This window comes from Pelophylax lessonae (assembly GCF_965119305.1).
Source record: "Pelophylax lessonae genome assembly, chromosome: 6".
Lineage (NCBI taxonomy): Eukaryota > Metazoa > Chordata > Amphibia > Anura > Ranidae > Pelophylax > Pelophylax lessonae.
Genome location: NC_138773.1, coordinates 222,545,274 through 222,571,398, shown reverse-complemented (window position 1 = coordinate 222,571,398; position 26,125 = coordinate 222,545,274). Strand labels below are relative to the sequence as shown.

General features: G+C 43.5%; 1 protein-coding gene across 1 annotated transcript in view; it reads left to right on the top strand.

Annotated features, from left to right (window-relative positions):
* Positions 1 to 25,082, top strand: part of BARD1 (BRCA1 associated RING domain 1) — a 141,784-nt gene extending 116,702 nt beyond the window's left edge. Inside the window, exons 7-11 of the mRNA XM_082260583.1 lie at positions 7,240 to 7,351; positions 10,875 to 11,007; positions 12,916 to 13,008; positions 21,061 to 21,158; positions 24,625 to 25,082. Coding sequence (XP_082116709.1) covers positions 7,240 to 7,351; positions 10,875 to 11,007; positions 12,916 to 13,008; positions 21,061 to 21,158; positions 24,625 to 24,954 — 766 coding nt within the window. The 3' untranslated portion in view covers positions 24,955 to 25,082. The remainder of the gene's footprint in view (positions 1 to 7,239; positions 7,352 to 10,874; positions 11,008 to 12,915; positions 13,009 to 21,060; positions 21,159 to 24,624) is intronic.
* Positions 25,083 to 26,125: the final 1,043 nt, after the last annotated feature.

The window sequence follows — 26,125 nt, the reverse complement described above, 5'->3', positions numbered from 1 at the left end:
AGAGAATTTTTCCCCACTTTACATTGTGTCTATTGGTCAAGAAGTAAAGGAAATTGCTCCAATTGGACACAGACAGAAAAAATAAACCTGTCGGGTTTTAAATCTTCTCTTCTCTATCAAAAGCAAAAAAAAAAAAGTTTGGTTTTTTGAACTTTTGATATTATATATGAATTTGATAGAGTAATGGTCAAGATTTTAGGCATCAGATTGACGCTCACCATAGCCAATCCTAGTGTGGGTGCATACATGTGAAAGCCTCAGTTATGCTGCTCCTAGGGCAATGCCCAGTCATATTTCGACCTGCCCACCAGCTTAATCTTAGGGGTCCCAACAGGGCCCTACACTCAGCCTAGAGCTGCACCACCCAGCACTAATGGCCTTCTAATCAATATTTTAAGGACTTAATATGTAACATGTGAGCAACCCTTTTCTGTCTGCTTTTCTGACCTGTAATCACATCAGTAGGTAAATTAAACACACATTCATTTTAATAACTTTTTTTTTTTTTTAGTTTATCCAGCATATAAAACTAGTTTATTTTTTATATTTGCATTTCATTATAGTTTATTTTGCTAATACTATGGTTAATCTTGGCAGAGAAATGCACTGAAAAATGGAAATGTCAGAATTGCACATGACTTGTTAGTGAGGTAACTAAACAGATAGATGAAGCCTACAAACACGGTCCAATTATGGCCTACAGAGATGGCATTTCAACCCACTTTTACAAACAATAGGAGCCCTGGGCCTCTCTTAGAATAGATATAGTTGAACTAAATGGTACCATGGAAGATGGGTATTATGAACAGGGTTTAGTGGTGAATATTTGTCATATAACTTTATAATTTTGTATGATTTCACAGCTTTAGTTTTCCTTTCATTCATTGATGGACACAGCTCCTGTTATTCTTGACTATTGGGTTATGCTGCCCCTGACAAGAGTAGGACACTAGGCAGGAAAAACTTCTGGCTACACCCATGGGCAGTCCCAGGGAGTATACTCCATCTCCCTGCTATAGCCACCCAGTTTTTTTCTCCAAACAAATATATCATCCAAGCGCTCACTCCGAAGGGGAAGACTGGCGTGCTGCTCTCCTCAGGCAGGGAACTCCAAACGGATGCATAAAAGAAAGGAAAAGGAGGCGCAAACACCTAGTGCATTACCCGTGGTACTGTTAAAATAATTTAATAAAATGCTGAATGCATACTCACAAACATGAAGAATTAAAATCGTATTGCAAATTCCCGTCACCCATGTGTTGGACCATGTCCTGGAAATTGCGACCGCTAACGTGTTTCAGGAGTCAAGCCCCCTTCCTCAGAGCTGCCTGAGGAAGGGGGCTTGACTCCTGAAACGCGTTAGCTGTCGCAATTTCCAGGACATGGTCCAACACATGGGTGACGGGAATTTGGAATACGATTTTAATTCTTCATGTTTGTGAGTATGCATTCAGCATTTTATTAAATTATTTTAACAGTACCACGGGTAATGCACTAGGTGTTTGCACCTCCTTTTCTTTTCCTTTTATTTGCCCAGTTTTTTTCTGCCTAGTCAGGCGTAAGGACCTAGTTCCTTGCTGGGATCGTTGGTCCTGGCAACATTTTTAGATAGAACATTTTTTACTCCTGTTTTTTTTCCGGTGAGATCTACAATCAACTGCCAGGCTGGGCAACAAGCTGGATACTCTAGATCCAGTGGTCACCCCAGTCTGGCCAGCGAGCACACGCAGACCTCAGCTCCACGCTAGGTCAGCCGCGACATAGCCGCTCTGAACGGGGGCTGTCCCTGCAAGTTAAACGTCTCGTGAGGTCACATACTACCTGGCCTTGACCTGAGTTGCAGCGTTCCTCCAGGCTGACAGCCCCCCATTTAGATGGAGAGGAGGATCTGTCTGGAGCGTTGCCTACCCTGTTCCTGGTATAGTGAGTAGCTGTCCCCCCTTTACCCCTGGAGGGTTTGTGAGTAGATGTGGGGACCTCCTTGGGACAGTCAGACCCCAGGGTTCCCCTCCTTCCCACATGCACCTCCCTCATCCTGCCCCCTCCCTCCTCTAATGTTGGGATGTATTTTTTTGGGTGATCTGGCCACTTTCTTGGGGTGGGGGCAGGGCGCTAATGGCAATGGGGGCCAGGGGGGAGTGCGCCGCCGGCGACCGGGCAATTGATTGAGCGCAGGGGGGTTGTACCTGGTGGGAGCTCCTGCCAGGGCCCCCCGTCCTGCCTGGATCTGTTCTGAGGCCTGGTCCCCCTATTCTGGGTCCCTGCCTCATGGTGCCGCCATTTTGTTGTAGCCTGTGTGTTTCTATACACAGCGGCTATGTTTGTGTTGTGTAGTCTGGCGGCCATTTTCTTGTGGTTTACCAATGCAAATAGTAGTGACCATGACAGTGGAGCCCCGTTGGCGGCGTTTTCTGTGGTCAGAGCCCCTTCTTATCCCCTGGTGCTGACTCCTGGATCATTTTGCTTCCTGATCGCCACACGTGTAGATTCTTCTGGTGGTTGCAGGTGCCTGTGTCGGCGGGTGGTGAGTCTGGTGAGGCCCTCTTCCTCTCTCCTGAGGATCGCTCTGTGCCTTATGCTGGCGACCAGGTGGTGCTGCCAGCGTGGTGGAGGTTGTCCCTTAGTAGTGTGTTACATTTATTTTGTGGAGTCCCCCTGGTGACTCATGGAGTCTTTGAAGCATGTTTCCCCACCTAATTCCCCCTCCGAGGCTGCGGAGCCCTCCGGGTCCCAACCATTCATCCATGCATTGACGTCGGTCCAGACGTCCTTTGTGTCCAGGGTGAAGGCGGCTTGCAGGTGACAGGTTAGCAAAAAGCGCTCCGCCTCCCCCTGCTTCATCTGTCTCATCAGAGCCTGAATCTGATTCGGCCGCCGGGGACGTGGGTCACCCTGCTGGGTCTGCGATCACGCGCCTGGAATCCGCTGATAGTGAGGAAATGAAAGCGCCCCTCCTTAAGAAGTTCACTGTGCCACCGGTGGTGGACCTTCCGGTTTCCAAATTAAACAAAGTCCCTGGCCTTCAAAGGATCCAGCTGACCGGAAGGCAGAGGCTGTGGCCCGCATTATGTATTCCTTGGCTGGTTCGGCAATGAGGCCGGTATTTACCATTGCCCTAGTGTCACAAACTCTGACCGAGTGGGCTAAGCTCTTACGCCATGACCTGGAGGCAGAGCAGTTCCCTCCTGCCTTTGTTGAGCTGGCAGGCCAGGTAGTCCAGGGGCTTCAGTTTATCTGTGTTGCCTCTTTGAATGAAGCTCCTCTGATGGCTCGCCTCTGTTTTGGTGGTGGTCCTTCAGCGTGTCTTTTGGCTCAAATGCTGGTACCAGACTTCTAAAAAGGCCTTGACTGATCTTTCTTTCCAAGGAGATCGCCTGTTTAAAGCTACCCTGGATGACATCAATAAAGGTCTCACAGGGGGGGAAAGAGTACTTTTCTTCCACAGGCTACTAAGGGTAAGGAACCTCGTCGTACGATGTGGTCCTTCCTTCTCAGCCCATAAGAAGTTTTTTTCGTCCCTAAGGGTCGACTGACAAAGGCACGAAGCCTTTCAGGGTTGCCTCTGGCGGATCCAAATAAACCTAGTATGGCAAGTTGAGAGCGGGCATCTCCAGACCCATGGACAAGGCTCCTTCTGGATGAACGTGCGCTCCTTACCCGTCTCAGGGGTGGAGGAACGTATTCGCTGGTTTCCAGACCCGTGGACTTCCCTGGTGCAAAACAATTGGGTCCACTAAGTAATTTGGTCCGGCTACAAGATGGAGTTTCACTCTTGTCCCCCAGCAAGGTTTTTTCCTTCCAACCTGCGCCTGTCCCCAGACCGGTTACAGGGTCTGTACAAGACCTGCTCCTTCTAGGGGTGTTTGTCCCGGTTGCGACTTCGGAATGTTTTCAGGGTTTTTACTCAAACCTGTTCACGGTGCCTATGAAGGAAGTTAAAGTGCGTCCAATCCTTGACCTCAAGGCGCAAAACTGCTTTGTGCGGGCTCAGAATGGAGTCCATTCGAACGGTGGTGGCATTTCTGCGTCAGGGGGATTTCCTTGCCTCTATAGATATGAAAGATGCCTATCTTCTCATTCCAATATGTGCCAGTCACCAGAGTTTTCTCAGTTTTGCTGTGGTAGAGGAGCATTGTCAGTTTGTGGCTTTACCCATTGGTCTCCTCGGGTCTTCACAAAACTGTTGGTTCCGGTGCTAGCCTTGCTACGCCAACGAGGGATCGCAGTACTGGGCTACTGTGACGATCTCCTTCTGTGAGCGGAGTCTCCCTCTGCTTTGGTGGAGAACCTGGAGATCACAATACATACTCTGAGGGAGTTTGGCTGGATTCTGAATTTTCAGAAGTCCTCCCTGGTGCAGTACACAAAGCTGGACTATTTGGTTCTGACTCTGGACTTGGCCGTAGCCAGAGTGCTCCTTCCTCTGGACAAACACCAGAAGTTGCAGGCTGAAATTCGCCTCCTGCTGTCCAACAAATGGTCATCCCTCCGGACTTGCATGTTCAGTTTGCACAGTTCCATACGAGGTCCCTGCAAAGGAAGATACTGACCAAATGGGACAAGGCTCTGCAGTCTCTAGACAATCCGATCCGGCTGAGTCTGGGAACAAAGGAGTCTCTGATATGGTGGCTTCGCTCTCCGGCGCTTCGGCTAGGAAAATCCTTTCTCCTTTGTATTGGGCAGTGCGTCGGACAATGCCACGGCCGTGGCTTATGTCAATCACCAAGGGGGCACAAGAAGTGTCCTGATGGCTCTGGAGGTAACCGGCATTCTAAGGTGGGCAGAACAGTTTGTTCCAGCCCTCTCCACCATGCACATTGTCGGGGTGGAAAATTGGCAGGTGGATTACCTCAGTCGGCAGGCATTGGACCAAGGGGAGTGATCCCTTATTTCGGAGGTGTTTCAGCAGCTTTGTCTACGGTGGGGCACCCCCCGAGGTGGATCTGTTGGCGTCTCGGCTCAACAGAAAGGTGAAGAGGTTTGTGGCTCGGTCAAGGGATCTGGCAGACGCCACAGACATGCTGGTGGCCCCGTGGGGTCAGTATCATCTAATCTTTGACTTGCCTCCTCTCAAGCTTCTACGCAGGATTGAGGCAGAAGAGATTCTGGTCATCTTAGTGGCACTTGACTGGCCTTGCCAGGCCTGGTACACCGATCTAGTGCGGCTGGTCGCCGATGTTCCTTGGAAGCTTCCTCTCAGGGAGGATCTGTTGTCCCAAGGACCGATCTTCCATCCTGCTTTACAGTCGCTGGCTTTGTGTTATTCCTATGTTGTTAAAAGCTAGGAAATCTACCTCTAGGAAGATCTACTATCGTACGTGGAAGATGTACATTGCGTGGTTTGAGTCTCTTGGGGTCCATCCCCGCTCCTTCTCGGCTTGGATCTTAATCTTTCTTCAAGGGCCAGGTATCGGCCTTGGCGGTCTTTTTCCAACAACTTTTGGCCACACACTCCTTTGTGCGTACCTTTCTTAAGCGTGTCCGACATTTGGTTCCTCCAGTGTGGGCTCCGTTGCCGCCTTGGGATCTTAATTTGGTGCTTTCAGCTCTCCAGAAGCCTCCCTTTGAAAATATTTGGGAGATTCCCCTACTTACGCTGTCCCAGAAAGTAACTTTTTTGGTAGCTATCACCTCTGCACGCAGAGTGTCGGAACTAGCGGCGTTATCCTGTCATTCACCTTATCTGGTGATTCACAAGGATAAGATGGTGCTTCGCCCCTGTCCGTCATTCCTTCCTAAGGTGGTCTCTGACTTTCATTTGAATGAGGACATTGTGTTGCCTTCTCTTTGTCCCAGGCCGAAACATCCAAAGGAAATTGCCTTGCATGCCTTGAATGTGGTCCGGGCAATTAGGGTGTACCTGGCAGCTACGGAGTCTTTCAGGAAGTCAGACTCACTATTTGTGCTCACAGATGGATCTCGCAAAGGGTTTTCCGCTTCCTCTGTGACCATTTCCAGATGGATTACACAGGCAGTGGTTCAGGCCTATTCCATCAGGGGTCAGGTTCCCCCTTTCCCTGTCAAGGGGCACTCTACTAGGGCACTTAGTGCCTCCTGGGCCTTCCGTCATCAAGCTTCAGTGACGCAGGTTGCAAGGCGGCAACCTGGCCGTCGGTGCACACTTTTACAAAGTTTTATTAGGTGGATGTATTGGCATCTGCGGATGCTTCCTTTTGACCGCAAGGTTTTGCAGGCGGTTAAGAGGACCTGATCCTCTGAGGGTCTCAAATGGGCTCCAGTTGTTTTGGTTGAGCCCTGTTGCCTTGTTGGCTACTGTTTAGCCTTGTGAATTTTTTGCTGTTTCCCACTGCTTTGGGACATCCCAATGGTCAAGAATGGCAGGAGCTGTGTCAATGAACGAAAGAGAAAATTTGATTTTTGACTTACCGTAAAATCCATTTATCTGATGTTCATTGATGGACACAGCACCCACCCCTCTGTGGAGTTATGATTCTCCTGAAACTGCTTGTAACAAAACTGAGTGGCTATAGCAGAGAGAGGGAGTATGCCCCCCTGGAACTGCCCATGGGTGTAGCCAGAAGTTTTTCCCCCTCTAATGTTCTACTCCTGTAGGGGGCAGCATAACCCAATGGTCAAGAATGACAGAAGCTGTGTCCATCAATGAACATCAGAGAAATGGATTTTACGGTAAGTCAAAAATCCAATTTTCTTCTTTTATATCAGGCTGCTGTAATTGCAGCTATTTATATACTCCTTTATGTGGTTTCCCATCCCATTCCACAAAAGGTAAATACATCTGATTCCTTGTTGTAAGTTATGTTATGCCTGTCACAGCAATACCTGGATTAACAATTGTTTTATACTTTGGACCAATGTGGATTGTAATTTGATAAAAAATTTCCAATAGAAATGCAATTGCAAAAAAAAAAAAAAGAATTACACATGACTTGTTTGTATGGGATAGGTACCATAAACATGAAGCCTGCAGGCTGTTGCATTTATGCCATATCACTAGCAAACAGAAGACATTTGTGTCAGAGGAGATAGACTTTGGCTTCTGTGTTTTTATATATCTTGTTTGATTCAGCAGCCTGTCAGCCCGCAGTCCATCTGTCTTGCCTGTAATTCCAAGGCTTATGTTTTTGTGCATGTGTTGAGAGTCCAACTTGCAGAGAAACAAGACACGGGAAATAAAACTTGATTCCCGCTAATGTATCTAGTTAAGAATCCAGTCACATATTGTATTTACTTAAAACCCATCTGTGCTTGTTTTACCAGTAATATATTCGGTCTGCGGCCTGTAGACTATGCAGAAACAGAGGAGATAAAGTTGGCTTTGCTGCAAGCACAGAAAAACAAGGAGCCACTTGTGAAGCTGCCATGCTCTGGCGTAAGTAACAAAATCTGCAGTTGTGGGAGACTTTTGCTATCGCTTCTCTTCTATGGGGGCTAGGTTGGTAATTTTTTTCCTATTTAAACAAAATGTGTTTAAACCTTTATTAGAACTTAATGTATATGCCTTGCTTTTGCAGGATAGCAAATACTGTGTGCCTAAAGGGCATCTGTGCTTTCTCCATGTGGGGCAAAGCAAAGGATTCACTTAATTGCCTGACTACACTACCCTGCCTCCCCGAAAAACCTGACAGATCAACCACGCATCAACAAAACGATGTGTGATGCGGAGATATCTCCTGCTGTGCTATTGATTTAAGACAGGGAGACTCCCTGCACTAGCACTAATCGAATGTTGGCTTTCCAGAAAGACTGCTTGACAGAAGCCAATGGTTATACTGGCTTCTGTTGAACAGACATCAGTACAAATATTCAGAAAGTCAGTTGTACGACTTTCGGTATGTGTGTACTGGGCTTTAACCTCTTCCTGCAGATGATCTATGTGGGCCCTCGGCGGATGGGCTTTAACGCTAAGAGGCGGCATATATGCTGCCCTATGTAATTACTTTTCTTTGCTGAGAGCGCGCCCCCTGTGCACTCCCAGCACAGTTACTGGCAGGGACCGGAAAGCTCCCAATGCATACTTGTGGTTGGGAGCATTCTGATCCTATGACTGCTGTGACAGCCAATCACTCATAATAACCCAAATGCCCACCTCCGCTTCTCTGCATTTAGAAGCTCTTAACCACTTAAGCCCCGGAGGATTTGGCTGCTCAAAGACCAGGCCCTATTTTGTGATTCGGCACTGCTTGACTGTAACGGATAATTGCGCGGTCGTGCGACACTGTACCCAAATTAAATTTATGTCCTTTTTTTAACAACAAACAGAGCTTTCTTTTGGTGTATTTGATCACCTATGCGATTTTTTTACTCTTTGCGCTATAAACAAAAAAAAAACGACAATTTTGAAAAAAATAACAATATTTTTCAAATTTTTTTATATGAAATTCTCAAAAAAAAAGTAAAAATCAAAATTTTTTAACATTTTGGGCCAATTTGTTTTCTGCTACATATTTTTGGTAAAAAAAAATCGCAATAAGCATATTTTGATTGGTTTGCGCAAAAGTTATTGCGTTTACTAACTACGGGAAAGATTTATGTCATTTTTATTGTTTTCTTTTTGTAACTCGTAATGGCGGCGATATGCGATTTTTATTTATTTCTTTTTTTTTTCTTTTTTGTGGGACTGCGACATTGCGGCGGACAGATCAGACCCCTGACTGACATTTTTGATACTTTTGGGGGTACCAGTGACATTACAACAGTAATCAGTGCTATACATATGCACTGTTGCTGTAAAAATTACACTGGCAGGGAAGGGATTAACTTTATTGGTGGTCAAGGGGTTAAGCGTGTCCCTAGGGGCGTGATTCTAACTGTCAAGGGGCATGGCTTGTTAGATCATCACAGAGACATACGATCCTACATAGCAGGATCGCATAGCCTCGATCATGATCTAAGGGAGAATGACAGACGGCTGTGTTTACATCATCCGTCTGTCTTTCTCCCTCTCCTGCGGGAGATCGCGAGTGGCCGGCGGACATCGGGGATGTCGTGAACGAGCGGGAGCGCGCCCCCTGCAGGCTCGTAGGTGAGTGACGTACCCATACGTCACTTTGCCCAGAAGCGGCTGACTGCCACAGTATATAGACGTGCGGCAGTCGGCAAGTGGTTAAAGGGTCAAGAGGTGGCGGCAGGAATGGGTTAAGCTGTACACAGTTCCTTGCCTTTTTTTCCCACTGCTCTGTTGGAATCATCCTTCAATTTGCATTCCCTCCAGGTATAGAGAAGCATGTGGCCTACTCCTAGGATACAGTGCTCCGGCCTGAACATGGTCATGTGAATAGGAAAAAGAAATGTATCCCTGTGTAAACTTTGATAAAGAGTTTACACTGGGTTAAGACTCTGAAGGAAAAGGGGAGAACAATTATCAAATTTACAAGAAAACCAATAACTTTACCCTCTGTTAGCTATGTCTGGGTATTCAGTACGTCTCTGCATCACATGCATATTCCCCAAGCTGCAAGTTAAAAAAATTGCTGTTCAGTTCAAACGGGAAGTTTGGAGCTCACTAGATTTCTGGTAGGATCAACAGGTACAGTGCTAGTAAAAGTTTTAGGCACTTAGGGAAAATTGCTGTAAAGGGAGGATGCTTTCAAGAAACAATGGATTTTTTTTTTTGTTTTTTTTTTTTCAATTAATCTAAGAAGTGCATAAACAGAAAAAGAAAACTTAAATCAAATCTATATTTGAATTTTGAAATATTTGAGCATCTAATGCCTACTAAAGTTCTGTCATTTGTCAGTTGAATGACAGTAGAGGGAATTCGCGTCCAGGAAGTGGCAGGGCTAGTCACATCGTAGACTGAAATCAATGCCTTTGTTCAGCCTGGCCCTGTTTAAGGGAGGTTTCTCTGGCTAACACTGATAATACTAGGCATTTTCTGGTGTCTACTTTTAGGAAGAACTTTTACTTAAAAAAGGGTTGATCAGCCTAATACAAATCTTAGAAGATTTTTCCAACTTTAAAAATTAGTTTGCATCATGGCTGGCCCAAGACATTGTGCTGCCTGGGTCCAAGAATGAAATGCTGCCCCCCCCCCCCCTCCAAAAACAAATCAGGCCCACCAAAAGGCCACCACCTCCATTATATATAAAATCTTGAAAATATTATTTATACTGTTATCTTCTTCCATAACTCCACCAAACACCCACTGTCTGTCACCCCTGTGTCTGCCGCACCCAAGGCCCTAGAAGATCCAGCCTGCCCTGTGTGAGATGGGAGTGCGCTGATGTCTGACGTCATTGCGCACACTTAGGATGATGTGAGGGACGTTCCCCAGAGGAGACGCTCTGCCTCCTCATACTTATCAGTTTGTACTATGGTTGGCAGTATGAGCTGAGGAAATGCCTCCCATAGCGCTCCGCAAACATACAAAACTGCTAGAAAAAAATCTTGGAAGTCAATTTTCTGCCCCTCTCAAAGTTCTGCCTAGGTTCAATGGACCCAGCAGAACCCATGGTAGGGCCTGCCCTGGTTTGCATAGACCTCGGTGCTTTGTATCACCCGCTAGGCTTTTATAGGGCTGATGGAGTCCACCACCAAACTAGAGCTCTCCGCTCTGTCTTTACCTCAATTAGATGATGGGATATGTCTGCACATATTTAACTGCATTGGTATAATGTATTATCATGTATATACACTAAGTTGATATTTATGCAGGTCCTAAATATGAATGTAGTACACCTGAATGGAACACATTATGAATTTTACAGCCTGTTTTTCTACAGACTGGAAAAATCTGTACAGTAAATAAATGGAAACAGAACATTCGTATTCTTGATTTAAATGGTAGGGAGAACTATGTCAAATATAGAATATTTATGATTTAAAGCGGTGTGGTACCAAATGAAATGCAAGTTAATTTTTAATGGTGTCTCTTTGGATTGTGTGCTTTACAGCTGAACAGACGCCAATGTAGAGAAGAAGCTGTTGTCCTTTTGGCAAGCGGCCTGTCAGCCTCTCAAAAGACTAATCTTGCCAAGCTTGCTGCACTTCTGAAGGTAGAAATATGCTCTAACTACAACAGTTCAGGTAGGTGGCTACATTGTCTGCAAGCATGACGCTTTGAAACCTAAATATACAGTGGGTACGGAAAGTATTCAGATCCCCTTTAATTTTTCACTCTTTTTTATATTGCAGCCATTTGCTAAAATCATTTAGATTCATTCTTCTTCCTCATGAATGTACACATAGCACCCTATACTGACAGAAAAACACAGAATTGTTGACATTGTTGCAGATTTATTAAAAAAGAAAAACTGAAATATCACATGGTCCTAAGTATTCAGACCCTTTGCTCAGTATTTAGTAGAAGCCCCCTTTTGATCTAATACAGCCAGGAATCTTTTTGGGAAAGATGCAACAAGTCTTTCACACCTGGATTTGGGGATCCTCTGCCATTCCTCCTTGCAGATCCTCTCCAGTTCTGTCAGGTTGGATGGTAAACGTTGGTGGACAGCCATTTTTAGGTCTCTCCAGAGATGCTCAATTGGGTTTAAGTCAGGGCTCTGGCTGGGCCATTCAAGAACAGTCACGGAGTTGTTGTGAAGCCACTCCTTCGTTATTTTAGCTGTGTGCTTAGGGTCATTGTCTTGTTGGAAGGTAAACCTTCGGCCCAGTCTGAGGTCCAGAGCACTCTGGAGAAGGTTTTTGTCCAGGATATCCCTGTACTTGGCCGCATTCATCTTTCCCTCGATTGCAACCAGTCGTCCTGTCCCTGCAGCTGAAAAACACCCCCACAGCATGCTGCCGCCACCACCATGCTTCACTGTTAGGACTGTATTGGACAGGTGATGAGCAGTGCCTGGTTTTCTCCACACATACCGCTTAGAATTAAGGCCAAAAAGTTCTATTTTGGTCTCATCAGACCAGAGAATCTTATTTCTCACCATCTTGGAGTCCTTCAGGTGTTTTTTAGCAAACTCCATGCGGGCTTTCATGTGTCTTACACTGAGGAGAGGCTTCCGTCGGGCCACTCTGCCATAAAGCCCCAACTGGTGGAGGGCTGCAGTGATGGTTGACTTTCTACAACTTTCTCCCATCTCCTGACTGCATCTCTGGAGCTCAGCCACAGTGATCTTTGGGTTCTTCTTTACCTCTCTCACCAAGGCTCTTCTCCCCCGATAGCTCAGTTTGACCGGACAGCCAGCTCTAGGAAGGGTTCTGGTCGTCCCAAACGTCTTCCATTTGAGGATTATGGAGGCCACTGTGCTCTTAGGAACCTTAAGTGCAGCAGAAATCTTTTTGTAACCTTGGCCAGATCTGTGCCTTGCCACAATTCTGTCTCTGAGCTCTTCAGGCAGTTCCTTTGACCTCATGATTCTAATTTGCTCTGACATGCATTGTGATCTGGAAGGTCTTATATAGACAGGTGTGTGGCTTTCCTAATCAAGTCCAATCAGTATAATCAAACACAGCAAGGATGATCAGAAGAAATGGAAAGCACCTGAGTTAAATATATGAGTGTCACAGCAAAGGGTCTGAATACTTAGGACCATGTGATATTTCAGTTTTTCTTTTTTAATAAATCTGCAACAATGTCAACAATTCTGTGTTTTTCTGTCAGTATGGGGTGCTATGTGTACATTCATGAGGAAGAAGAATGAACTTAAATGATTTTAGCAAATGGCTGCAATATAACAAAGAGTGAAAAATGTAAGGGGGTCTGAATACTTTCCGTACCCACTGTATTACGCAGCCTGTATCTCCAGACCTACTGATCCATTGGCATGCAGTTTTTAGTGAACGTAACACCTGATTTTCTATTTTTTCATCATTCGCTCCGTTTGAACTGCTCTGCTTTTTAATGTTTACTTTAATGTTTATTTTTTGTGTTCTATGGTTTGAACATAGTATTCATTGAAGCCTCAAAGAACAAGACGCATAAAATGAAGTTCTAAGATTTTGTTGTAAATTTATGGTTATCCTCTTGTCTTTTAGTAACTCACCTCATTGTTGGGGAGGATCCCATGCTCCGTACCTTAAAGTGTATGATGGGGATGTCAGCCGGCTGCTGGATCCTTCAATATACTTGTAAGTTGTAGATGTATTGTCAGCTAATGGCACATGTGAATTATGTATCTAGAGTGCATCTTTCTATTCAGACCCTGTTGTGTAACATTCCCTGGGCTGTATTGTTGATTGGAGCCCTGTGCAAGAAACGAGTAAGACCACAGGATATCCACTCTGAAAGGCATTGGTTTAGATTCTTTTTAATTTTAATTGGGTATTATTTTAACAGAACAGTCAGGTCAGTTTTTTACAAAGAGCATATGAAATTGTAGCCCAGGGGTCTTCAAACTATGGCCCTCCAGTTCAGGAACTACAATTCCCATCATGCCTAGTCATGTCTGTAAATGTCAGAGTTTTCCAATGCCTCGTGGGAGGTGTAGTTCCGCAACAGCTGGAGGGCCGTAGTTTGAGGACCCCTGGTGTAGCCAAACACATATTGGTAACCAGTTACTATGTCCAACAATCACCAATGTTAAATTTGGCATTCTGTTTTAGAAGAACACAAATACCAGTACACACATTATCATATAAAGAGGTAGAAATATAGGTAAATGATAAAGTAATCATGGAGTACCTGGAGCTCCAGCACATTGAAAATACAATACAAACTAACATAGGTTGTTTGATTGCATGTTTTTCTAGAATTTTACAGGGTTGGGAAGAATAATGTAACTACCTAGCCAAGGTAGCAGCTGAGGGGGCTAAAATTGAAGTGTGTGTGTGGGGGGGGAGGGGGTAAGGCAACAAGGACATCTATAGTTTTGAGGGCATCCTCTATCATTTAAAGCAGGGATCACCAAACTGCAGCCTACTGCAAGTTTTTATCCGGTCCTCTGATGTAAGGGGGGTTCTGTTGTGGGGGGGGACTTTGATGTAATGGAGGTTCTGATAACCTAAGCATTTTTAGAATTTATTTGCTTTGTTTTATTGAGGTTTGTTCCTGTTCTAAATCAGATCATGCTGATTACAAAAGTCCAAGTAAAGGCTATGCATTTACAGTATATATGATTCTTTCATTTACGAATTGACCACTACTTTAAAATAATTATTTAACATAAAGTTTATCCTTTCTCTGTGCTGATACTTGTAAGCTTTTCCAGCAAGGAAATAAAGCGGTAGTAAACCCATGTAATATATTGCAGCTTACCAATCATTAAATGTAGTGGCTGAATTAGTTTTCTTTATTTGAGCTTTTTCCCCTCTGTTTTCACCTGGAGATTTGGCTAGTAACACACCATCCTGTCTGGATGAAGGAGCGCAGGGGGCACCTTTGGACAGCATCAGCGTTCTAGCAGATATAAATACACTTAACACATTGAAACTGAACTCCAGCTAATACATTATAATCAGTTACAGCAAACAGTTTTTCCTTTTTGGGAAAAAGTGCATATCTTTAGCACTGATTATTGTAGTAATGTCACTGGTCCCCCCAAAAATGTCAGGTGTCTGATCCGTCCGCCGTAATGTCAATGTCCTGCTAAAAATCTCTGATAGCCACCATTATTAGTAGAAAATAAATAAATAAAAATTACATAAATCTCTCCCCTAGTTTGTAGACGCGATACATTTTGCGCAAACCAATCAAAATACGCTTATTGGGATTCACCAAAAATATGTAGCAGAATACAAATTGGCCTAAAATTATAAAAAAAATTTAATTTTTTTTTATTGGGAATGTTATGTAGCAGAATGTGAAAAATATTGTTTTTTTTTTTTTTTTTTCAGAATTGAATTGTCGCTCTTTTTTTTGTTCATAGCGCAAAAAATAAAAATCACAGAGGTGATCAAATACCACCAAAAGAAAGCTCTATTTGTGGGAATAAAAGGACATCAATTGTATATGGGTACAACGTAACACGACTGCGCAATTGTCAATTAAAATAAGGCAGTACCAAGTCCCAAAAAATGGCCTGATCGTTAAGGGGGAAAATCTTTCGGTCCAGAAGTGGCTAGTCAGAGCGGCCGGATGGAGCCTTCGGTTGTGTAGGTGGATAGCAACACTTCCTGGAGCTGTCCCGAGGATCCCTGGTGGAGCTGACGTGTCGGGCATCACAAGTGATAGGTGTGGCACGCGTTCGGAGCATGCGTGCTCCTTCATCTTTTTTGGGGTGCTTTTTGGGTACAGGTACCAGGAAGGACATCCGGAAAATGCCTCTCATGCAGCTGGCTCACTGCATCTGGATTGCGAAATAGGGCCGCAGCACCTTCTGGAAACAAAAGGGCTGTGATGATCTCTTCCTGGAATTTTAGGAAGGATCCGCTTCCTGACGCTTTTTATAGCACATGAGCGTTCAGCAGAGCCAATTGGAATAAGTATACAGACACTTGCCTTACGAGAAATTAAGTGTGGCCCTATCATCTGGTTGTTGAAGTCCACCCTGCCTATGTTAAGGTTGTAGTCGTTGGACACAGAAGGGCTCCTCAACACCAGTCGCCGTTGCAGTTTGGACTGTCATATCTGCAGGGCCAGATTAACGTAGGGGCTATTGGAGCTGCAGCTCCAGGCCCCTACCTTTCTATAGGCCCTGGGTTGGCCATATTCACTGTTACCGCTCTTCTGTCACTTGTAAACACAGAAGTCTGGCTTCTATGCTCGCTTCCCCAGGCAGCTCCCTCAGAACCTCCCCACACAGCACGAAGGCCGGACAAGGAGGGACAGTTGCCGATGCATGGATGTGTTTATGGGCTTCAGAGACAGCATCCCATGTGGAATTAGGCATGCATGGCTGCACCATTCCTCCTCTGGGTGCATGCCAAGGCACGGCCCTTAAGGCCCTTCAAAATCCTCAGCACCAAGCCCATGATGCTCTTAATCCGGCCCTGCATATCTGCATGAATGGAAGACAGAAGAAAAATGTTCCATTTATCATTCCACTTCACTGCAAGCAATTCATTACAATTCAAGCAGGCTCCCTCCCCCCCCCCCCCGTCTACATGGGGCATTTACAAGCCATTAGGGGAGGTCCCAGCAATTAGGTTGCACACTGCCACATTCTCTAATTCCAAATTCATAAAGGTCTCTAAAAAGTGGCACGTTTGTGTAATAATTGTCTACATACAAGTGGTACCCCTTTCCAAATAAGGGTTGACACCAAGTCCCAAACAATCTTGCCACTGCTCCATATGTAGTCTGGGCAGTCGGTAGGCTCCACATTGCTATCTTTTCCCTCGTAAATCCGGAAACTCCATGTATAGTCTGTTGCCCTGTCACAGAGCTTATACATTTTGACCCCATATCTGGCACACTTGCTGGGGAGAAACTGCTTATAAGCAAGGCGGATAGAAACCTAATCAGGGACTCCTCTACACAGAAATCTTGTTGGGGGCATATACAAGGCTGCAGATTTTTGGTTCAAATGATTTGCGAAGAGCCGAATTTTGTGGAGTCGATCATATCCAGGGTCACCCCGAGGATGACCAAGGTCATTGTTGTTGAAGTGCAAAAACCGCAAGATTTACTCGTATCTAGTCCTGATCAAGGTAGCAGAGAACACGGGCATATGATGAATTGGATCAGTGGACCAATATGATCGCAACTTGTCCTTTTTAATAATGCCCTTGTTGGGGGATTATCCCAGAAAAGTCTTAAATGCAGAAACAGTGATGTTTCCATGCAAATTCCCTGGCAAGGGTCAAATTTGGGTTTGCGGCGATAAATAGATTGGCATATAAATTTCTTTGGTCCACAATAGATCCCTACAGATCTTCCGTGAAAAGCAGCAAAAAAAAAAAAAAAAACAAGGGGTGTTAAATCTGCTGTTTCCACATGAATTCCCAGGTTGGCCAGTGAATAGGGGAAGTACGGGCACTGCCGAACTTGTATGCTCCCAATCAGGATTTGCAAATGCAGCAGGAAGGGCTCTATGGGCCTGTGTTTGAATGTTTGGTGGCTGGTTTGTCTATGACCAGGATGCACTAGGCCGCTAGTGGTCACCAGAAGGTAGAGCGGCACTAAAACTGGCATTCTGCTGCATATGAGGATCATCATGCAATTGCAGCACCACAGCAACCAGAGAATGGGGTCGGGTACGCCTGACCTTAGCAGGGACCTCTACTTTGTCATCAGAGCTATCTGTCAGGGTGCCGCTGCTTTCCACAGGTTCAAATACTGAGCATGATTCTGACAGTGAGGACCCCCTATCGCTCTCATCTGTCATGCTCAGTATCCTGTAGACCTCTTTGCTAGTGTACCTTTCTTTTGACATTTTGCCCAATACCTAGTGTTGTTCACAGGTAAAAAGCACCTGGTTGTCAAGGACTGCTTGAACCGCTACAAGAAATGTACCAGCTAGCGCTAGCAGATATCAGATATGACTCTAATGTTTTGTGTACTGTGTATCAGAAGTGACAATAATCTGCTGACACTGCACTTGTTGGGGAGAGGGGGGCGGAGGGGCTAAACGCAGGTGCTAGCAGGTGTAGGGGGTGATCCTGCTAACGCTGCATTTTTGTGTACACTTTATTGGGGGCTCTAGTATAGATCTGATCAAAGACATTGATCCATTTAGACTATATTAGTAAATGGAGGTGTATAGTGTGTGTGTGTGTGTGTGTTACTGGCAATCAAAGGGTTAAACTTTATTAGTGAATCTGACGCTGTCTGGGATTGACACTAACGCTATCTGATGTCACCCATGACACTAATATAGTGATCAGAAAAAAGATCTGTACACTTTACTAATGACACTGTGACAGGGCAGTGAAAGGGTTAACTGGGGGAAATCAGGGGGGTTACTAGGGAATATATGGCGGGTACCCTGACCCTATCTGGGACTGGCGCTAATGCAATCTAGTGTCATCAGTGACACTAAACAAAGTGATCAGTTAAATATCTGTACACTGTACCTAATAACAGGGAGTAAAAGGGTTAACTAGGGGGTGATCAAGAGGTTAAATGTGCCCAACTATGTGATCTGGTGTCAGTGTAGTGCTTGTACACACAGTAGATGTTCTTTTCTATCACGCTGGATCCAGGAGAGAAGATTACATTATTACCTGTGCCTGTGTTTACATTACACAGGCACAGGACATTGTCATTTGCCAGAACCGATCAGCAGGTCCAGGCCATAAATCATTGGTCGGTTCTGAATCTAACCAGAACATCACCGGGCCTGCGAGCACAAAATATGTACAGGTATGTGATTTCGCGCAGAGATTCTGCCGCCCAGCAGTATATATGTGGGGCAGTCGGCAACTGGTTAATAGTTTATATTTTTTAGTGTCTTGTAAGCATGGGAAAGAAAATTGTTGTTTTAAGTTGCTTCATATCTGGGTTAAACGCTTTGTCCTTGTGGTTTTGTAGTGAAAAACAACTGTGTTTAAAAAGCAACTCCAGGCAAGTAAAAACTGTGGAGTGCAAAATCTGGTGCAGCTGTGCATGGTAGCCAATCCGCTTCTAAATTCAGCTTGTTCAATTGAGCTTTGACACAAAAACCTGGAAGCTGATTGGTTTCTTTGCAGAGCTGTATCAAATTTTGCATTCTCCTGTTTTAGTCGAATCATCCTCAGTGTGTTCAAACTTTTGAACTCTACTCTGTTCTAATAAGTCTCACAGCCTGGTTCAGCAGGCTTTTAGCTGTGCTTTTAGCCAGGACTGTGCATTAACTTTTTTTTGCTCTTGCCAGTTATTGAAGATGTACTCGGCAAAATAGAAATATTATGGATTTTTCAACTGAATTTTTTTTTTTAGCTAATTGGATTTGGAAGCTAAGGCTGGACCTGTAAGATGCTTATAAAGAAATAAGAAAACATCCCCAAGCCTAGAACTTGACGACCTTGCATAGCTGGTAGTGCTTTTCAGTGACATGATATAAAAGACACCTGTATGTAGGACTGAGCAGATTTTAAGAAATATTACTCCTTAAAATGACTCCTAGCTGCCAAACATTTGGAGAGAGTTGTGTTGTTTTCTTTAGATACTCTTCTTTCCTAGCTCCTTGGATTCTAATCTATTTGGTGACCCCACTGTGTAGGTGCAATAGAGGTGTTGAAGCTAAAACATGCTTAGAAATATGTATCTATTGTGCAGTGGCTGGAGTACTCGCTGTTCAGTTTATTTTCTGCTGAGTGCTCTGCCTGTAGGGATCCCAATTATTGCAGGAAACATTGCTAGGTTGTAATGACTTTGGGAGAATGTAAGTAGTTCTAAGTGAAGACCAATGGAGCTTCTTTAACTACCAGCACATCTGTGCAGAATGACTAAATTCCTGTCTGTATTAAGCTAGCTGAGAACAAAACTGTGTTACAGTGATTTGAGAATTTTGTACAATTTAGAACATTTTTTTGGTTTCACTGTATAAACTTTAGCCACACTGCTAAATCACAACTGAAATGTATGTGAACTTTTACTTGGTAAGTGTTGTAGTTCACACATTTCTGCCATCCTGCATAGGCAGGTGGTGGCATCACCTTCCTGAGTCAACTGCTTGTTGGGTGAATAAAGTAAAAGGGCTGCTATATTTACCCTTTCAGATGAACATTCTTCTCCAGCCTTCCTACAGTGTTGACACATGACCAAAAGACTAGGCATTTGAGGAGGGGGGGGGGGGGGGTTCAGATTGACTGATACTTTCCCTAAACAGAAAAAGTAAGTTAAAGTGGTTGTAAACCTTTATCATGAAATCTGAACAAAGAACATACTGTATATCTGTAGTGTTTACTTGTCTCTCTCCAAAGGTCTAGGTGTCTATTCTCTCTGGTGCTTTGGTCCTCTGTTATCAGTTATGAGTCACTTCTGACACAAGTTATCCCGAAACATGATAATAAAATGGTGACGGAGGAGGAGAGCTCCAGCATACAGCCTGTCTGTTCACAACACAGCTCTGCATTGTTCCTGTACTGTGTGTGTAGGGGGGGGGTGCCTCTTTCCTCCAATCAGCTCTCACACACTGTACAAGAGCTCTAACTGCAGCTTCCCGCCCCCTCCTATTTGCTCCTGACAGATGAATTCGGGTTTTATCTAAATTCAGCACGCTTGAAGGGATGTAAAAAAAATTAAGACTGCAGATAAACAAGTAAAACTTGCTGTATTTAGTAGGATTTGTTTAATTACTGTGTATCATCTGAGGCTAATCACTTCACTGGGTATATGTGAGGGTGTACTACCACTTTAATGTTCAGGCTTTCTTTAAAATGGTGTTAATAATTAACCATATAGAACGATTTAGAATGAACAAAGCTCAGTTCTCAGGACATGGACTTTCATAGACTCATGTAGGAATCAGTGGTCCATGCAGAGAATAGCAAGCTTTATGAAATCTGCTAAAAGTTGGATATTGCATAGCAGCCTATCCCCATCATGTGGTCAATCATTTACACCCTTCGTTACTGGTAATATTCTAGTGTGAAAGATTATCTTGGTCTTTTGCTTGTTTCCTTTTGGAGCAGGGTAATTGGACACAGATTTATATAACAATTTTGCAAACTTTTTTGATAGCTGAAGTATGGTAATTGCCAGCTGAGGCAATTTGTATTGTGATCATGGCTTTTACAGAAAGTCTTCATTATGTATAAATACAAACACTCCTGTACACACTACCTTGGACTGGTTTAAAATTAAAAAAAAAAAAAGGCTGCAATAGATCGAAATACTAATGAGAAAGTGTACAACAATCTAGAGCAGGGGTCTTCAAACTATGGCCCTCCAGTTGTTCAGGAACTACAATTCCCATCATGCCTAGTCATGTCTGTGAATGTCAGACTTTTACAATGCCTCATGGGATGTGTAGTTCCGCCACAGCTGGAGGGCCGTAGTTTGAGGACCCCTGATCTAGAGTGTAAATCCACATTGGTTGTACTCTAAAGAGTTACTCATTCCTTGTGCAGTGTATGATAGATATTGAATGTATTTTTTATTCTTAGGTTCTAACTTTCATCTGGTTAACTTTTCAGCTCTGTGTCCCTTAAGCTGGCCTGTGTGCCTGTGCATTCCTGTTTAATTGGTGCCACTAGCAGGGTGTTTTTAGAGATTTTAATATTGTCATTACCTCATGTACAACCTTGCAGGTAAGTTACCATCGATCTCATAAGCCACATATAATATTCATGTGTACAATTTCTCCTATGCTTGTTCAGGGGTGAAGGCCTGCCTAGAGTCACGTGGCCAAGAGCCAGAAGAAGCACACGAGATAAAGGGAGGACCACACAGAGCTCGACTCAACCGAGAACAGATGGTAAATATTTTATCTCTTCGTTAAAACTCTTATATTCAGGTTTCTGTGACCAGCAAAAGCTTGTTCTGCTGCAATAAGTTTATATTTAGGGAGCCAATTATGGCCACTGTTAATATGAGATTTGTGTTCTGTAATAAACAAGTAAGAATATGCTCATTTTTACATTCTTGCCTTTATTTCCTATTGTGGAATATTAGCAATGCTTCCCAGAAGTCAAGGGCAGCTTTTATGTCTGGAATTTAACCACTAGCACAAATCTGGAGAATAACCTGCAGGCTCCTTATTACTTCCAATGAGTTAGGCAATACCTTTGAGTTCCTAGGTCTGTCCATTTGCTATTAGGTAGTCTCAGTCTCCTTTTGGATTTTTTATTTTCAGTTAGACTGCAGAGATTACAGCAGGGGCCGTGACACTCCTTGGAGACCGAGTGAACAGGGAATTAAAGTAATAAAACTTTCATTTAAAATTCTTAAAGGCCTCAGCGATTGCAACCGCCTTCTTTAGAGTGACATAAGCAACTAAGTATAGAAGCTTCTTTTGCTCACTGAGCTTTAAAACCGTTCTCTTGATCCTGGCATCATTACCCAGTAAATGATTCACCTGAAACAAGCATGTAGCCAGTAAATTAAAAAAAAAACTTGCCTGAATGCTTCTGTGGTAGGCCAGTGACTTGCTGGCATACAAGGAGTTAACTGCAAGGAGTTGTATGCCACCTCCTGGATCTTCTTCAGATCTCTTTTGTTTAGAATTAACTAGTTTACTGAGTGTGGATATTATAGTTTTTCCTATACTCTTTTTCTCCAAGAGGAGAGCTCTGCTACACAGCAGTCCCTCTGCCCGGCCTTCCTCTCCCCTGTCCACTCCTAGAAAACTTTTGATTTTCTAAACGGGGTTCACAAAATGCAAAGCGTTCTGTGACTGTGCAAATGGAGAGGAGAGACAGGCAGTCAACCATCTGTAGCTTGGGTGTCAGAGTGCCAAAAGTATAGCGATAGCAATTGCCACTCAGTGAAGCAGTAAATTGTGAAAAAAGGGGGAGCTCCAAGAAGTGGCATACCCTTAGTTTGCTTGTCTTCAGCAAACTGTTTGCTGGCTTTCTTGTGCGTCATCTTTAGAAGAGGCTTCCTTCTGGGACGACAGCCATGCAGACCAATTTGATGAACCTGTCCTGCTCAACCACTGTATGGTCTTGGCCACCGTGCAGCAGCTCCGTTTCAGGGCTTGGCAATCTTCTTATAGCCTAGGCTAGTGATGGCAAACCTTGGCATCCCAGATGTTTTGGAACTACATTTCCCATGATACTCAACTCCACTGCAGAGTGCATGAGCATCATGGGAAATGTAGTTCCAAAACATCTGGGGTGCCAAGGTTCGCCATCACTGGCCTAGGCCATCTTTATGTAGAGCAATAATTATTTTTTTCAGATCCTCTGAGAGTTTTTTGCCATGAGATTTCATGTTGAACTTCCAGTGACCAGTATGAGAGAGGGAGAGCGATAACCACAAATTTCACACCGGAGACCTTGTAACACTAACGAGTCACATGACATCGGGAAGGGAAAATGGCTAATTGGGCCCAATTTGGATATTGTCACTTAGAGGTGTACTCGCTTTTGTTGCCAATGGTTTAGACATTAATGGCTGTGTGTTGAGTTATTTTGAGGGGGACAGCAAATTTACACTGGTATACAAGTTATACACTCACTACTTTACATTGTAGCAAAGTGTCATTTCCTCAGTGTTATCACTTTAAAAGATATAACAAAATATTTACAAAAATGTGAGGGTGTACTCACTTTTGTAAGATACTTTATGTATTTGAAAATATACCAGCTTGCTGTACAGTATATATTGTGTGTAACCCATTGGCTTGATATGCTAAACATTTTTATGTGTACTTTATACATGTGTTCAATCGTACAATAAATTGATATTTTATGACTTTTTTATTATGCTTCTTGTAAAGTCCCTTGGGCGAATATTGGTTGTGTGTATGTTACATATGGGGATGGATGATACACTAGGCATCTATTTTTTTTCATATTCAGGAAAAGGGGTTTTCGTACTATTCCGGCATTTTTATTTTAACAAAAAGTAGGGAAAACAGTTTTTTTTTTTTTTTTTTGTTTTTGTTTGTTTTTTTAGACCTTTGGCCTTTTTTCCTTTTTATAGAAAAAAGAAAAATCCCATCAGTTCAGAGTTTTGTGCCTAGTGTGAAGCTTTAAAATAAGAATTGCATAGACTTACATTTTAAATATGCAATACATAAGGTGCATATGAGCGCAAGCTAGATTTTCATGTTATATGTACCCTTAAGACAGAAGGAGCTCACATTTTACCCAGTTTTACTAGCAATATGACTGATAGGTAGTTGCTGTATGTGTTTATGGTACAATTAAAACGGGGCCTGGGCTCTGTGCAAAATACTTTAAAACTGCTGTGACTGGTCTTTGTAACCGTTTCTATTTGAAAACATTACAACCTTGTGCGTATACCACAGTTAAGGCTTGATGTACAAAAGTATATTGTAGACATTATTGTCATTAGCATGCTTTTTTTTTTTCAGTTCACGAATTCCCAAAATATATTGATTATCGCCTTGTAAAGTAAAAATAATGTGATCTATGATGCTCCTTAGATAAACAAAAAGTGATTTGTTAGGAAATAAATTCAACAGTCAAATGGCCATTTCATGCAAAAACATGTATTCCTCACATATGCGTTGTTTATGTCTCTGAATTGAAGATTTTTAGGAAAAATAATTGATCCAAGTTACTGACTTGGGTTTGTAATATCCCGTCATTTTTAGCATAGACAGATCCCCAAATTCATCCATGAGACTTTTCCTATATAACTGGCCATAGCAGCCCCTAACGTTTGTGTCTTGGGTGGACTAAGGCTCCCTTTCCACTACCGCGGCTACGAAGTTGTGCTACTTCTAGCGTGACTTCGTAGTGAAAGTTGTTTGCGGCTCTCAGTGCGACTTGTCCCTCATTATAGAGGGAAGTCGCACTGAAGTCGGCCCAAAAGTAGTGCACGAACTACTTTTGAAGTCGCCGCAACTCAAACGGGCCAAATTGAAATCAATGGCTTTTGACTTGCTGTGCGACTTGACATGTATCAAGTCGCACAGCAAGTCGCAATAGTGGAAACGAAGCCTTACTGTAGAAGATATCTTGTATCTTGGTCTAAATGTAAATATAGTGTCTTTGCCCCTTGGATGTTCCTTTTCATTTTCAATTGAGAAATTTTAGATCTTAATACCAAATAATTGCTTTGGGCAGCATCAGGATTTTTATTTTTCTCAGTTTTTTTTTTAAATGACATACACTGTTCTATTCCTGTAATGTAAGCAGCTGTAGAATGTCACTCTGGTGTCCAACTTTCTGAGAAGTGTCCTTAAGCGCTATGGAAAAGTTCCCTGCCTTATGTAATTTGTTGTTTTTTTTTTATTGTATTTTACTTAGCTTCCTAAACTCCTGGATGGATGTCATTTTTATTTCCTTGGATCCTTCAAAGAACACAAAAAGGAAGACCTGACTGAGCTGGTCAAAGCTGCTGGAGGACAAATTCTCATTCGCCAACCAAAGCCGGATAGTGATGTGACCCAGACTATTAACACTGTAGCTTACCATGCTGATGCTGACTCTGATCAAAGGTTCTGCACACAGTATATCATTTATGATAAGACTTCCAAATATGTCCCAGGCAGAGTACGTCAAGGCAAGGTCTGGTTTGCGCCCTCAAATTGGCTTATTGACTGTATCGCCTGCTTTCAGCTGCTCCCTGTGCAATAACAAGCCAGGCAGACCCAAGCAAGATACAAAATGAAACTGGCTACATATGTGCTGTTTATCAACAGTACATGAAGCATTTCATATTGCTGACAGTTTTGTAAATTCTCAATAGAATACAAAATAAACAAGGACACTGCATACTCTGCTGGAATAACCTTTTGAATATGGTTTAAAAGCTGAAAGCTGATGGTGATTCTGTTTTTGTAGTTTTTATAACTGTGTATGCAACATTTTTTTTTTTTTTTTTTTTTTTTTTAATTCAAAGGGTACCACTTTTTAAACTTGTAACGAAAATTGGGAAAGCAAAATGTGGGGTTTTGATGGTGCCAAACCATCTCAGAAGTAAACAAACAAAAGTTGTGATCGTAAAAAGTTTATATATTTTTCTAAAATCTACAACATCTGGATGACTAGCTGTGAGTAATTATTTTTTGCTAACCCTTAACATTTTTTTTTCTTCTTTTCCTGTAGTTTTGTAACAGTAATGAACTATCTTGTCATTATCAGCATGATATCTCCTGAAGACGCAGAACTTGTGAAATGTGTTGAGATTTTGCAGTTGTTGAAATCCTATTGTATTAGTGTTAACATTATTTACATGTGTCATCTTTCGTATGAGCATGCTATTGTTAGCTTTAACCACTTACCGCTAAGTGACGTACCCGTACGTCGGCTGACTTTGTGTGGTTATACCGGGATGATGCCTCTAGCTAGAGGCATCATCCCGGTACCTTTGCTTAGAGCCGGCTGTTGGCTTTCCGGCGGTAACGACCAATGCGGCTCTGGAGCCGCTCGATCGTTACCCCAGCGGGCGGGAGTGGACGGCCCCCTCCCGCGGCACTGCCGGGTCTCCCGTCCCACCCGGGAGACCCGAGCAACCAGCCGGCACCACTGCCGGCTGGATGGAGTCCCGATCTAAGTTAGATCGGGTCTCCGATGATGTAACCCGGAGGCGGCGTTCATGACGTCACATCAGGGTTACTTGGCTGCTAAAGGCGGCAGATTCAAAAAGTGAGTGTATTCAAAAATGCTGTTTTCGGGGTTTTGAATACATGGAAGTGTAGTGGAGGGGTCTAGGGTCTTTTAGACCCTCGATCCCTCCATAAAGAGTACCTGTTACTACATAATGCTGTCACGAGGGATGTTTACATGCTTGTGACGGCAATAAAAG